The sequence below is a fragment of the Miscanthus floridulus genome, chromosome 12 (assembly GCF_019320115.1).
Source record: "Miscanthus floridulus cultivar M001 chromosome 12, ASM1932011v1, whole genome shotgun sequence".
Lineage (NCBI taxonomy): Eukaryota > Viridiplantae > Streptophyta > Magnoliopsida > Poales > Poaceae > Miscanthus > Miscanthus floridulus.
The window spans coordinates 76,782,626-76,798,272 of NC_089591.1; the positions used below are offsets into that span (position 1 = coordinate 76,782,626).

General features: G+C 46.3%; 1 protein-coding gene and 1 pseudogene across 1 annotated transcript; both read left to right on the top strand.

Annotated features, from left to right (window-relative positions):
• The first annotated feature begins 1,202 nt into the window (after nucleotides 1-1,202).
• Nucleotides 1,203-6,788, top strand: LOC136496342 (synaptotagmin-5-like; annotated as a pseudogene).
• A 4,705-nt stretch (nucleotides 6,789-11,493) lies between these two features.
• LOC136496185 (uncharacterized) lies at nucleotides 11,494-15,000 on the top strand. The gene has a single exon (XM_066491875.1). The coding sequence runs from the start codon at nucleotides 11,494-11,496 to the stop codon at nucleotides 14,998-15,000; it is 3,507 nt and encodes a 1,168-aa protein (XP_066347972.1).
• Nucleotides 15,001-15,647: the final 647 nt, after the last annotated feature.

The following is a 15,647-nucleotide window of genomic DNA, read 5'->3' on the forward strand; positions in this document are numbered from 1 at the left end:
GACATAAGCTCTCAAGCTTAGGAGATAAGCATAGTGTCTTGAGTTCCTGTTGTGTAGGGAAAGGATTTCGCGACGTGAATAACCCACGGTTCACTACTTAGATTCACCATCAAATCAAAGTATATATCGTGAAATACGAAGACAGTGAATACTTAGTAGTTTGAATGAGATAAGTGCATGGTGATTATCGTGAGTTGTTATTGTGTTGTGCATTTTGCCGAATGCCGATTTAATCTGTTGTCCGTATACAACTTAAGACGTCGTGAATACTCGAGAACAAAAGATTACTCGAAATGGAATGGAAGACGTGACCGTGAATGAACAGTGGTATACACGGTTTCAAACAGCGGTAAACATCAGTGAACAGTGTCAGGATGACAGGAACAATGTTAAAAGTGAATGAACAGTATGTGAATATTTTTTATAATATTGTTTTCATTTAAATTTTTGACCGAGGAAGCCTCGTCCTCGTATGTGAATCGAATCGGTACCTTTTCCAACCCATCACACGTTCCCAGAATAAAAAACCACCACGACAGCTCATCACCGTCCACCAGAACCCACACCCAAACCACCCACTCTCCTGCGGACCCCCCTTCCCACCAGTCCAACGCCGCCCCTCCACCCCGACGCTAGCGCCTCCCCCACGTCACCACCTCACCAGAAAGCCAACCGAGCAACCGACACATAGTATGCGCTCTTTCTCTTTCCTCCGAGATCTCCCCCCGTTGGTCTGGCTGACGCCCCCTCACGATTTCCGTTCCCTTGTCTGTCCTCTGTCGTCTCCGCATTTCCGCTCCCCTGTATTTTCAGGGCCTGTTTCGTTCAATGGAACTAGTGATTAGAGATTACTTTTTAATCCTTTTAGTCTATTTTTAACCAAATAGTAGGGACTATTAGAGGTTAGTTCTTTTTAGAAGAGGCTAAACAGAGACTAAAATATCTTTCCTTTTTCCTTTGAACAGAGATAAGGAGAAGAGAAAGAGGGATAAGGGCCGTAAATTTAATTTATTAGTTCTAAAAAGCCTTTTCTAAGGGACCAGTGAACTCGAGACTGAAAATCTCTCTAGTAATCTCTGCTATTTGATTAAAAATGACTTAAAAATAGTTTTTAATCTTCGGTACCGTGAAACCAAACATACCTTCGTTTTAGTCCATAAAACTAAATATGTTATTTAGTTCCCTTTTAGATTTCTTTTAGTCTCCGGTCTCTTATCCCTGAAACCAATGGCCTTAAACTCGTACGAGACCAGCGAACCTCCACTTGTTATCCAGCCGACCGTACCCCGCTGCCGTCGGGCGCCGGCATTTGTCCCTGCCCGGTGCCGACGGCGACGCCCTGCACCTGCAGCTCGATAGCTCTGCTGCTTCCTCGCCATCTCCGACTCCGCGGCGAGCCAGCCCCCGGATGCGCGCCCGTCGGCTAGCGGACGCGGGAGGGCGGCGGTGCCGGTAGGGTGTCGTGCGAAGGAGGAGAAGGAGAAGGAGGAGGAGGAGGAGGAGGAGCGGGATGGGGTTCTGGGTGGGGCTGGTATTGGGGGTCGCGGTGGGAGTAGCCATCATCGTCGGCTTCGCCCGCTGCGAGAACTCGCGCGCCGCCGGCCGCCGAAAGCTGGTACGTACGCGTTTCGCACCCCCTGACCTCGTCCGGCTCCTTCCTCGATTCCTCGAATATAACCGATGCGTGCTGCTTGCGATAGGAATATGGGGTTCGTGGTAGTAGCTCTTAAGAAATCACTTTGCCGTATGAATCGAATCGAAGCGAAGACGAACCGCTTGCCTTCCCTTCTTCCCTTGGTTAGGTGGGGAGGCGTTGGGACTCCACTGTCGGCATGCTTTTCCACTGGTTTCGGATAGTAGATTTGGCCTTGCTGGTGCGCCGGAAAGGCCCCTTTCCCTTTTGGGCACACTATCGGCCTGTTCGCTGAATGGTTCGTGGACTGATAAGCCCGGCTGGTGTTTGTGGGAGAGGAAAACACTGTTGGCGGCTGATAACAGGCTGACGCCTTGTTGCGACGGGGGAGTTCTATTACTTTGAGGGGTAGCAATCATTGAATCCTAAGTAGGAGATAGCACGAAGCAAGGTGTTTGGTTTAGGTACTGCAATGCTGGACTGCAGGCCATTTGCCTGTTTCGGTGCTTGTTTACATGGCTGTTAGCATGTGCAAGCTCGTTGTTCATGGTCACACCCTCTCATTGTGCAAGTTTGCATACAATAAAGTTGACAACCACTGAACCACATGCAACAGTTAGCACTTTTTGCCCTAGGCCTGTGGCCTGTCCCGATCTTCTCATGGTTTCCATTTCACTAATTTCCATCCATGCCGTTGATTCTGTATATATCTCAAACCTGGAATGGTCCACTTGGTGGGTGTTTTGTCCAGATTGCAGCCATTCCTGATACTAAGAGTGGTCTTCTCTGTTTTTGATGCAGGCTGCTACCATTGCTAGTTTCTCAAAAATGACGATTGAGGATTCGCGAAAGTTACTCCCCGCCAACCTATACCCTTCCTGGGTTGTTTTCTCATCGCAGCAAAAGGTATCTGGCTTGGCTGTCTTTAGTTAGTTCTAATTCTTCTGCACTATATGTTGATGAATGTATGTTGACGACGCAATCTTGCAGTTAAAATGGCTTAATCAGGAGTTGACCAAGATTTGGCCGTTTGTAAACGATGTACGCTTTCTTGCAACAGAACTTCAAATCTTGGACTCAGCTTTATCTCTGTTTGACTTGACTTCGATTATGTACAATCTTATTGTGTACGCATTTTTTTATTTGACATTCGTCATTGCAGGCGGCATCAGAACTGATCAAAACCTCTGTAGAGCCTGTTCTTGAACAATATAGGCCAATAATCCTAGCATCCCTGAAGTTCTCAAAACTCACTCTTGGTACTGTTGCACCACAGTTTACCGGTAGGTTCCTTCAAAGTTCAAACTCCTCCCTTCATTGATTTCCATAAGGTAGCCCAAGCATTTTCCATCACTGTCATACTTGTATTTGATTTACTTCTATATGATCGAACCAAAGTGTGAGATTTTTAATTTGAGACTATGCCACATCGGACTGCACCTCATGTTATAGAAGTCCACAGAGGACAGTACTGTGTATACTTTTATCTGATGACAATTACTACTGTATATTCCCCAGTTTTTGGATTACAAAAGTATAACTTCACAATTAGGGATGCATACATCCATTAAACTTCACAAACATCTAGATAGGTGCACACCAGGACTTCAACCCTGGTGCATGAGTCATGCACCCATGACTCCACCACCATCACTGATGGTGCTTTTGCCCATGACACTAGGGCGAGTCCAAAGGCTAGCTACATAGTAGATGAGTCTGATGTGGAAGAGTGAAGAACATGAGAGATAATGCTTGCTAGCAAGTAGCGATGAACAAATAGCTAGGCTGTTTCACTTAGATCATGGAGAGAAGAATGTTTGTGAGAGAAGAGATAGATGCTGGGTAATAATGAGAAGAGAGTATAAAATAGTATTTCTTACTTTCTCTTGCGTCCAATTGAGCTGGCTAGTGGCTACGTAGTAGGCTCCATTTTCGGACGACCTACATTTAACTGTTTAGTTGTTACTGAACTGTTATTCGATTTTCTGTGCTTTGAACAAAAGTGCATTCAAACAAGACACAACAGATCAAGCTATTGCATTTATACTCTAGTTAGTGATTGCTGAAGTATTTGAAATAAAAAAAGAATCAGAAGGGTTTGATGGTCCATTGTGTGAATATCCCTTTAGTTCTTTTAGATGTATAATATGCTGTCAGTAAACTGGACTGGAACCTACAATAAAGGGGCAGTTGAGTGCCCTTGTTATAGTTCATAGTGTATAGTTACTTCTGCAACCCGTTCATTTTATAATGGCATAATGCAAAAGTATATAGAAATAATATGTTGTGTTATGGTGAGTTTGCAGCAGTCTTCAATTTCGTGGTTTGTGTTATTTGATTTTCATTTTCTATCTAGCCTCATCGAAGATGTGGTGTAAGTTCCTCATTACCTGGTATGTTGCTAACCTGCAAGTTCTGCTGATTTTGGTGCAGGTATTTCCATCATTGAGAATACTAAGGAATCAGGAATTGTCATGGAGCTAGAGATGAATTGGGATGCCAATCCAAGTATCATACTTGCTGTAAAAACTAGACTTGGTGTCGCGCTTCCAATACAGGTGAGATATTTCACGGCTATGCCCTGGTCCTTTAATATAAATGCCACCATATGAGGATGCACTAAATGCATGAGTTATGCCTACCTCACACAGTTGACCATTATGGGTATCCAGTTGGAATAATTTGTTGGTCTTCATGTGCTTGTGCTAAGAAAGATGAAATTTACATCACCGCTATTTTCTGGTTTACTCATAATGGTTTTTTTTTCCCACATTTGTGTATGGTATCACGAATAGAGTGATTGTGCATGTCAAAATTTGAAAGTGGATGCACCATAATCTGTGTGAGTGGTCTTGCCACATAGGTGAAGGACATTGGCTTTACAGGCGTCTTCCGCTTGATTTTCAAACCACTAGTTGAAGAGCTACCTTGCTTTGGAGCTGTTTGCTTTTCTCTACGACAGAAGGTTTCTTTTCTCCCTTTTTTCTCTGTTTTTTCTGACATGTGTTACCTTAATCTCATTTATTTTTCTCAAATCGTGTGGCATGTCAGAAAAAGCTGGATTTCAGACTGAAGGTCATTGGTGGCGAAATTTCTTCTGTACCTGGAATTTCAGATGCTCTTGAGGTTTGTCAATACATTAATATTTGTAGCAGATAATTGGGTGTCGTGTTCCCTATACTTGAGATGGTGTAATTATTCTTTTGTGCAGGACACTATAAAAAATGCAATTGAAGATTCAATTACATGGCCAGTAAGGAAAGTCATTCCTATTATACCTGGGGATTACAGGTAATTTGATTCGTGGATCCTAATGTCATTCTAGCCTGTATTGTTAAATCACATAGGAAAGATCATAACTGATTATATATACAGTGATCTGGAACTGAAGCCTGTTGGTACCTTGGAAGTCAAGCTTGTGCAGGCAAGAGATTTGACAAACAAAGATCTGATAGGAAAATCGGATCCTTTTGCCATTGTATATGTACGCCCATTACCAGACAAAATGAAGAGAAGTAAAACAATGGTAAGTTTAGTTGCTTGTTTGTGAGCTCTGTCTTTTGGAGTTATTTCTAACCGCTTTATTCAACTACTTTACAGAACAATGATCTGAACCCTATCTGGAATGAACACTTTGAGTTTACTGTTGAAGATGCTGATACTCAGTGTGTAACCGTGAAGATTTATGACTGATGATGGCATTCAAGAATCGGAATTGATTGGCTGTGCTCAAGTCAGGCTGAAGGATCTACAACCAGGCAAAGTGAAGGATGTCTGGCTAAAACTTGTAAAAGATCTGGAGATTCAAAGGGACAGGAAAGATCGGGGTCAGGTGAGCCTGATTTTCATGAAAGCAGCACTGCTCACTTTTCCTTTCCCTGACCCTAGAAAATAGTCTTATTTCTTTTTCTTTTTGAGGAACAAGCTTTACCATGCCTTGTTATCATCCATCAGGGGTGTTGTCATAGAGGTACATAATATTTTCCTCGTGGCATACATGATTAAAACAGGTGCACCTTGAGCTTCTCTACTGTCCATTTGACATGAAGGAAGAGGCACCAAATCCTTTCAGCCAACAGTTTTCGATGACTTCATTGGAGAGAACAATGACAAGCATGGAAAATGGATCAGGGGGCTCTAGTTTTGATAGGTTGTCTTCTAGAAAGAAAAGGGAAATCATCATACGAGGAGTTCTTTTAGTAACAGTGATATCTGGGGAGGATCTGCCTGCGATGGATATGAATGGAAAATCTGACCCATATGTAGTACTTTCTCTCAAGAAGACAAAGACAAAGTACAAGACAAGGGTAATTTCTTTATCAAATACAAATTTCTTAGTGATGTGTTCATATCTCCGAGTCGTATTGAACTGCTATGTCTAAACATGATTAGTCAAATTTTTTATGGACTCACAAAGTTGACATCAGTTTGATCAGTTGAGAACCATAATAGTGCTATGGTCAGAAAATGCTTGGGACAAAGCAAGTCTTTAACTGCCCCTATGATGTGACTGACCACAGGTTGTGAACGAAAGCTTGAACCCAGTATGGAATCAGACTTTTGATTTTGTCGTTGAAGATGGCTTACATGACATGCTTATGCTGGAAGTATATGACCATGACACTTTTCGTAGAGTAAGTTCAACTGGAGCTTTCATATTATTACCAGCATAGTAGTTTGTCTACTGCAAATGTAAGGTAACCGTCGAATATGCTTTCTGTAGGATTACATGGGGCGGTGCATCCTGACCTTGACAAAAGTTTTGCTGGAAGAAGAGTACAAGGAAAGCTTCAACCTGGAGGGAGCAAAGAGTGGGAAGCTGAACTTGCATCTGAAGTGGTCTCCACAACCAATCATGCGTGATTCGCGAGAAGCGGGGACAGCTTAAGGTTGAGATAAGCGCAGTAATTGTGCACGTATGGGTGCACGTCTATTTTTGGGGGCTGGGCTGGCTGCTGTCCATGGTGGTTTGATGGTTCTGACTCGGCCTTGAGACCTGCTTGGTTGAGCGTTTGTAAATTTTTCAGGTGCAAATTGATCCGTTGCCCATATGCATGCGGCTTTTTCAGGTGCAAATTGATCCGTTGCACATATACATGCGGCTGTTATGTTTCGATCGGTTAAGCTGTCGGCGCATCGCAATGGTTTGTCTGTATCCTCCTTGTAATGCCATATTCATAGTAGAAAAATGTGTAGATCAAGAATCTAGTGGAAACAAAATTAGCAGTTGACGCAATCACAGTCACGGATGGTTGCTCCCATCAAGCTCACCATGGTTTAATGTGCGCAGACGCTCCATGGTCGTGCTGTCGTGCACTGCATTTTCCGCAACTGTATGTTGGGACGACGCATGCGAACTCTGCTGTCAGACTGTGACGTCGGAGGCGAGGAAAATGACGTACACTCTTGCGTTTCACGTGCAGGCGTGCAGGGTACTGTCGTTAGAAAGGGAAGGAACAAAAAGACAGTGGCTTGAGATTTCTGATATAGTGCGGTAGTGACCATCTGAGATTGGCTAAAAATGAAAGTACATATCTTGGTGCCAAAATTTCATATTTTCATGCAACGTCAAATGGGAAGTCTGAAAGGGGGTCGGTCAGGTTCCCTTGCTCCAACTTCTCTTCCGCAATACAAATACGGAGTAGATCAGAAAATACACGAAAAGCACACAAATCACACGCGGACCATTGTACGTAGCAGGCATCCAATTCGTCCCATCTCTTAGCGCAGCATGCGTGCCTCGTCGCACAAAACAAAGATCCTAATAAATGGCCAAAACCTGGGTGTCCCATCCCATCAGTTCCTGACATATGGCGGCTGCAACATTGCAATAGACTATATATGGCCCCGCCGGTCCGGCATGAGTCCCATTTTTTTTTGGCCCGGCCCAAGCACGGCCCGGCCCGGTGGCGAGCGGGCCCGGGCTGGCACTGTCCGAGGGAGCAGGCTGTGCTTGGCCGCTGTTTAGGCCCATGGGCTGGCACAGCACGAGCCTTCAATGAGCGGCCCGGCCTCCCCCTCCCCCTCCTCACTCCTCCTCCCCTCCCCACGGCCCAGCGCGGCCCACGCGCTCCCCGCCGCCCCCAACCCGCCTCCCCCCTCATATATAAGCGGGCACCCTAGAGCCGCTGCCACGGGCGCCCGCCCCCCTCCCCTTCCCTCACGCCCACGGCGGCTCTACCTCTCCCTCACCCCGAACCCTAGAGCCGGCGCCGCGGACGCCCGCCCCCTCCCCTTCCCTCACGCCCGCGGCGGCTCTCCCTCTCCCTCACCCCGAACCCTAGAGCCGGCGCCGTGGACGCCCCCTCCCCTTCCCTCGCGTCGGGCGAGGCGAGCGAGAGCGGACGTGGGACCGGGAGTCCAGATGCCTCCTCCCTCTCCTCGGCGTCCTCGGCTCCTCACGCGACCTCTCCTCTCCTCGCAACGTCGACGGCCAAGCGCGGACGGCGACGCCCCCTGCCCCTCCCTCTCATTGAGCGACGCCACTGCGGGAGCGAGCGCGCTGGCCCCGAGCTCCGCCCCGACGCATATACGGTGCCAAGACAAGCTTACCGGCGGGCGGCGGCCACCGCCATCTCTGGCCTCGCACTGCCTCCTTCCCCGATCCCGCCACCACCAGATCTGGCCACGCTGGGTCTTCTCCACCGCGGATCTGGCTCCCCACCCTTGCCTCGACGCTGGTGCGGCGCCTCCTCCCCGTCCCTGCCTCCCTCACTCTCCCTCGGCGGCGCGCAGCTAGGAGTGCGCGGGCGGGCAGATCCGTGCGGCCACCTCCTCGCCTCCCCACGTGGCCACGGCGCACGCTTCGGCCTCGAGCACGCCAACAGCCGTCCTCCTCCCCCAAGGCCCCCACGCGGTGGCTGGCCTCGAGCCCCCGCCGCCCCTCCACGACCCCTACGTCCCGGCAACGGCGACCCCGCCTACTCCCGCGTGACTCAGTGGGCCTCGGGCTGGCACGGCCTGTGAAATGGTCGTGCTTCTCGGGCCGGCCCGGCACGGAAATCGGCACATAGGGCTGTGCCTAGGCCGAAGGCCAGGCCTGTGGCCTTGTGAGGCACGGCCTGGGAGGCACAGCGTGCCGTGCCGGCCCGTTGGCTATCGGGCTGTGCGGGCACGGGCCCATGTCGTGCCGGGCCGGGCTGGCCCGTTGGCCATCTATGCAATAGACTAGTCTCTCCGAGAAACTTCGGTCAACGGAGGGACATAGACTCACTAAAGCAGCCAAAACACCATTTCTTATGACCGTCTACAATAACCGTGACAAAAAATACAAGATTCATTCGTCCTTTGGGTAGCGCTACAGGCAAAGGGTTTAATACCTATTTTTTTTTTTGTCTTCTTCAACAACAAGACCTAAAAGACAACCCTTTCTGCAAATAGGTCTTTAGGAGGAAGGATACTCAGATTTAGGTTATGCTTCTCCTGACACCCAAAATATGTCTTCCATATAGATACTCTGTTGAAGGCTATAGTTATTATATTGGAGACCCATTTTAGCTTCGAGTTACACGATGAAACTCGTGTTGGAGACAGCCTAACCAACTACCGTACGAAAGACATCGCAGGAAAAAAAAAAGCCCAAAGCGCACGAAAGATTCTCACATTTGGAGCTGGACGGAGGCTTTCAGACCCGGACAGGAGGCGCACGAGCATCCCAGAGTTTCCTTCGGCGGATTCGTTTGGAGCTTTTGACGCCATCGCCCGGGACAAAACGCTCAGGGCTCCGCCTCCGCGGGCAGCCTTCCCTTGCCCCTCCCGCCCCGCGGCCCGCGCCAACGAAACGAGCTCCAGGCGCAAGGGCGGGCACGGAGCACGCGTCTCCGCACTTAAAAAAAATGCGGCCTCCTCTGTTGCAGTTGGCATGGCACGTCACAAGACATCACAGCTGATGCAACGCTTTGACAGTCAGCAGACACGAAGCTTTGGGAGTGTACGGTGGCCTCGGGAGGGTAAGGGGTGTTTGATTTCTACAGAATCCTCCTAAAATTCCTGTCACATCGAATGTTTAGACACATGTATAGAGTATTAAATATATATTAATTATGAAACTAATTACATAACTTGCGACTAATTTACGAGACGAATCTTTTAACCCTAATTAGTCCATGATTCGACAACGGGTTGCTGCAGTAAACATGCGCTAATGGCAGATTAATTAGGTTTAAAAAAATTGTCTCGTAAATTAGCCTCTATCTGTGCAATTGGTTTTGTAATTAATCTATATTTAATGCTCTTTATTAGTATCTAAACATTCGATGTGACATGAATTTTAGAAGCGATTAAAGAACAAACATCCCCTAAAGGTAAACTATTGAGTGAACAGCCGAAGGAACGGGCAAAGTACAAGGCTGCAGGGGCCTGTCCGCTGGAATTTATAAGTCGTATAAATCATCGACATTCATATCAGTATCAGGATTGACCGTTTTTTTCGGCCAGTCAAACAGGACCGTGATCTCTTTGCTTTACCTGGCGAGGCTATTTGCCAGCTTCTGTTTCTAGCATGTCACAATAGCTGATACTGAAGTAAGAACTTTTTACCTGACCCCTACTGATTTTTTTTTCTTAAAAAAATAGCTGATACGGATGGGATTCAGGTATCTCAAAATATAACGGGCTGCAAGTAATAGTACTCCCTTTGTCATATACCGTTGTCTTTTCCGAGGAACTAAACACTTTTAAATTTGAGTATATATATAATATTAATATTTATAGTATATAATTAATATCATTAAATAGATCATTGAATCTATTTTCATAGTAAACTTATTTGAAAAAATAAATGTTGTTAATATTTTTTTATAAATCTAGTCAAATTTAAGAAAATTTGATTGGCACGAATAGCATAGCGACACTTATTTTGAAACGGAGGGAGTACGTTGCTTGCGCAGATAAATAAAGAACCTTTCTCTCATTTTTTTTTTCAATCTCCACAAGCTAAAATTAAGCACGGAGGCAGTATCATTCAGATTTGGCACGAATATTTTATATAATAATAGATTATTACACGCTAGGGTTCTGACAAATTTAAGAAAGTTTGACCGGCACAAATACTATAATGACATTTATTTTGGACGGAGGGAGTACGTTGCTTGCGTAGATAAATAAAGAACCTTTCTCTCATTTTTTTTTCAATCTCCACAAGCTAAAATTAAGCACGGATCGAGGGAGTATCATTCAGATTTGGCACGAATATTTTATATCAAATACTATAATTAGATTATTCTTCCCAAAACTCCAGAAAGGAGCCGTGCAAATTGCTGACGCAATGCCAAATTATTCCCAACACACGTGATTAGCTCATGCCATACGTCCATGTCTGTGACCCATGATCATCGTGGCACGTACTGGTACATGAACAGAACAGGCTGTGGGCATCGGCAGGACGCTTCCTCGTTGGCATCTACCCCAACTGGCTGGCGCCAAAGTTACGGTCCACAATAATGTTAACACTGTGCTGCCAAGTCAATCATCTGAAGAACCCCCGGTGTCCAGGCCCATTCGGAAGAAGAAGCCCAACCCTTTTGTTGCCGGCCCAGACTGACTGTAATAGGACAGTATTAAGAGGACAAAGGGCGAAGCAGACGGGGAGAAAACTCTGTAACCGAATTCTGAATTGTTCGTACTAAGCACTCATCGTTAATTCGTTCCTTCTCTAGCAAGTAGTTGCTTCTCTAGGATGCTAACAATCTGGTATCAGACTTAGTCGATCCACGCCGTACTCTGCTTGGAGTTCGTCGTCCACCGTTCCACGCTGTACTTCGTCCGGAGTTCGCCGTCCAACTATACCGCTGTGCGCTGCCCTGGAGGTTACCGTCCCCAACCACCCGCACTACACCCGTCGACAGCGCGCGCGCGGCGTCATGGATCCTAATCTGAAGATCGTCATCGACAAGCTTGATGGCCTCACCAAGCGCCTCGACGATCGCGAGATGCACTGGGAGCGCCGCTTCAACGGCCTGGAGCGCAGCCTCTCCGCTCGCGACGAGCACGTCGATCGTCGCCTTGCGGAGTTGGAGTCCCGTGGTTCCGTGCCTCTCAGCCCCGACATCATCAAGCGTCTTGCGACATTGGAGTCTGCCTGCGTCAACAACGAAGCCGCCATATCCAAGCGCCTGGAGGCGATCGAGTCCAATCGCGTGTGCATCTCCGACGACGACTGCGACGCCCGCGTCACCGCCCTGGAGACGGTTGCTGCTGATGTGACCGCGTGGCGTCCCGAGCTCGAAGGACGCGTTGATGAACTCCGTCTCCAGTTCCAGAAGGTGACCGAGATCGGCGCCCGTAGAGTGCTCGACACAATGCCGCACCAACCCGGTGTCCTGTCATCCTCAACACCGGCAGCCGCGGACTCATCTGTTGGCGTCGCCACCTTGCCCAGCGGGCACCACATCGCCACGACTACACGGGCTCCTGAGTTTGGGTCACCCACACCCACAACTCATGGCCCGGACAATGGTATGCACTATTCCCCACCTATTCATCCTGTTCGTGTGCCTCCTCCGATTCCTGTTCCACCATATCCACCTCCTATCAGGTCGTTCCATCATTTTCCGACAAACAACCCAATTCATCATACTATCCAACCTACAGTTCCATTTCCACCACCATATCCTGTTCATCCTCCTCCTATGGTCCATCCGTACCCTGTTACTCATCATCAAATTGCTTCCCACACGAATTCTCGATTGCCTAAATTCGATTTTCCCAAATTTGATGGCGAAAACCCTCGGCTCTGGCGCACACGCTGCGAAAATTACTTCTCCATGTATTCAATTGAGCCTTCTATGCGTGTGCGCATCGCTACTATGCAGATGGTTGATGCCGCTGCATTATGGCTTCAGTCTATTGAGTCACAGCTGGATTCTGTCTCATGGGAGCAGTTATGTGTCATGGTCCGCGATCGTTTTGATCGGGATCAACATGAGCTTCTTGTCCGTCAGTTGCTCCATATTCGTCAGACTTCCTCGGTCTCCGATTACATTGCTCGTTTCACTTCCTTGACAGACCAGCTCATAGCCTATAACAAGGGTGTAGATCCAGTCTATTTTGTCACACGGTTCATCGACGGCCTAAGATTTGAGTTGCGTTCTGTGTTACTTGTTCAGCGGCCCCAAACTCTCGATACTGCTTGCACCTTGGCATTACTGCAGGAAGAGGCTGGTGGTACTACTGAGATGACACGATCTAGTGCTGCCCAAATTTCCAAGATTACCAGAACAGCACTGCCCCTTCCTCCACCTCCCAAAGCAGTTAAACAAGGAGCTGCTCTGGAGAGTGTTTCATCTACTTTGGATTCCAAGTTGACAGCTGTTAAAGCTTACAGGAAGGCAATGGGCTTATGTTACAAATGTGGTGTGAAATGGTCCAGAGATCACAAGTGTGCTCCTGAAGTTCTACATGCCATTCAAGATCTATGGGAAACATTGTATGTTGATGATTGCAGCATATCTCTGGAGGAATCTTCCAGTAGTTCAGAGCACCTTTTTCTTTCTCTGTCCAAATGTGCAGTCAAGGGTACTCCTGCTCCAAGAACAATCCAATTTAGAGGTACATTGGAAGGTATACCTCTCACAATACTAATTGATTCTGGCAGCTCTTCATCGTTTGTTAGTGATAGTATTGTTATGCAGTTGAGCTCACAGGCAGTTGTTTCTAGTCCCACTTCAGTCCACGTAGCAGGAGGTGGCATTTTGATCAGTAATGAAATATTGCGTGATGTTACCTGGTGCATTGACAATTATTGTTTTCAGTCTGATCTTAAGGTGTTGCCCCTTAAACAATTTGATCTCATCATTGGCATGGATTGGTTGGAGAAGTTCAGTCCTATGCAGATTCATTGGAAGTCCAAGTGGCTTCAATTTACATACCAAGGTTCACTTATCAGGCTGCAAGGCATTCAAGATGATGTCCAAGCACTATTGCTTTTGCAATTCTGTTGTGCTTCTACACAGAGTGAATTACCTGATTTGTCACTTTTCCCAGTTGACATTCAGGAGTTAATCCAACATTATGAGCAATTGTTTGCAGCACCATCAGGATTGCCACCCAATAGAGCTTGCAACCATGTTATACCATTGCTTCCTGGAGCTGATCCAGTTACAATCAGGCCATACCGATACTCTCCAAAGCTCAAGGATGAATTGGAAACCCAAGTCAAGGACATGTTACAACAAGGTATTATCCAGCCTAGTGCCAGTTCTTTTTCATCACCTGTATTGCTAGTTCATAAGAAGGATGGTGGCTATAGAATGTGCGTTGACTATAGACAATTGAATGCTATCACTAAGAAGTCTAAGTTTCCAATTCCTATATTTGATCAACTTATGGATGAACTATCTACTGCCAAGTGGTTCTCTACATTGGATTTAAGAGCCGGTTTTCACCAAATCCTAATGCAACCTGGAGAAGAATATAAAACTGTATTTCAGACCCACCTAGGCCAATATGAATTCAAGGTCATGGCATTTGGGTTAACTGGTGCACCAGGCACTTTCCAAGGGGCTATGAACTGTACACTGGCACCAGGACTCAGGAAGTTTGTATTAGTGTTCTTTGATGATATTTTGGTCTATAGCAAGACAAGAGAAGAACACATCTATCACCTGCAACAGGTTTTTGAGTGGTTGTCCAAAGATCAATGGAAACTCAAATTCTCCAAGTGCAAGTTTGTCAGACCATCAATATCTTACCTTGGACATGTCATAAGTGCTGAAGGAGTCTCTATAGACCCAGTTAAAATTCAGGCAGTCAAGGATTGGCCTACTCCTGTATGTGTCAAGGATGTTAGAGGATTTTTGGGCCTTGCTGGATATTATAGGAAATTTGTAAAGCATTTTGGAATTATTGCTAAACCTCTAACACTCCTTTTGTGCAAAGATACACCATTTTCTTGGACTCATGCTCATGAAGCGGCTTTTCAGACTCTAAAACAAGCTCTAAGTTCAGCACCTTGTTTAGCTCTACCAGATTTTTCCAAGCCATTCCATATAGAAACTGATGCTAGTGGCAGTGGTGTAGGTGCTGTTCTTGTTCAGGAAGGTCATCCCTTGGCTTATATTAGTAAATCATTGGGACCAAAGAACCAGGGCTTGTCTACTTATGAAAAAGAATATTTGGCTATCTTGGTTGCTATTGAGCAGTGGAGACATTACTTGCTTCATGGTGAATTTTATATTCATACTGATCAGCAGAGTTTGATCCACTTAAATGAACAGAGGCTACACACACCATGGCAGCAAAGGGTGTTCACTAAGTTGCTGAGTTTACAGTATAAGATCATTTACAAGAAAGGCTTGGACAACAAAGCAGCTGATGCTTTATCTAGATGCCCAACTACTGACAAGCTCCTGGCAATCTCTACAGTATAGCCACAATGGCTCGAAGACATTCAGTCCAGTTATGTATCTGATCCTGTAGCGACAAAACTGCTAAGTCAATTGGCAATACATCCTGAAGGTGTTCCTCAATATTCATTAGCTCATGGAATCATCAGATATAAAGGCAAAATATGGTTGGGTCAAAATAAAGAGCTTCATGACAAGGTATTTCATGCTCTACATAGCAGTGCTTTGGGAGGCCACTCTGGTGCCCCTGCTACATATCATAGAATCAAACACTTGTTTTTTTGGCCAAACATGAAGTCTGATATTTGGACCCTAGTTCAGTCTTGTGTTATCTGCCAAAAAGCTAAGCCTGATAGGAGCAAATACCCTGGACTGTTGCAACCCTTACCAGTTCCATCTGCTGCTTGGGATATTATTAGTATGGATTTTGTAGAAGGTTTGCCAGTCTCAGGATCAGCTAATGCTATACTTGTTATTATTGACAAGTTCACTAAGTATGGCCACTTCTTGCCTTTACACCATCCATTCAATGCTCAAACAGTTGCCAAGCTGTTCATGGATCAGATATACAAATTGCATGGGCTTCCATCAGTCATTGTTTCTGATAGGGATAAAATCTTTACAAGTGCATTATGGAAACAGTTGTTTCAGTTAGCTGGCACTGAGTTAAG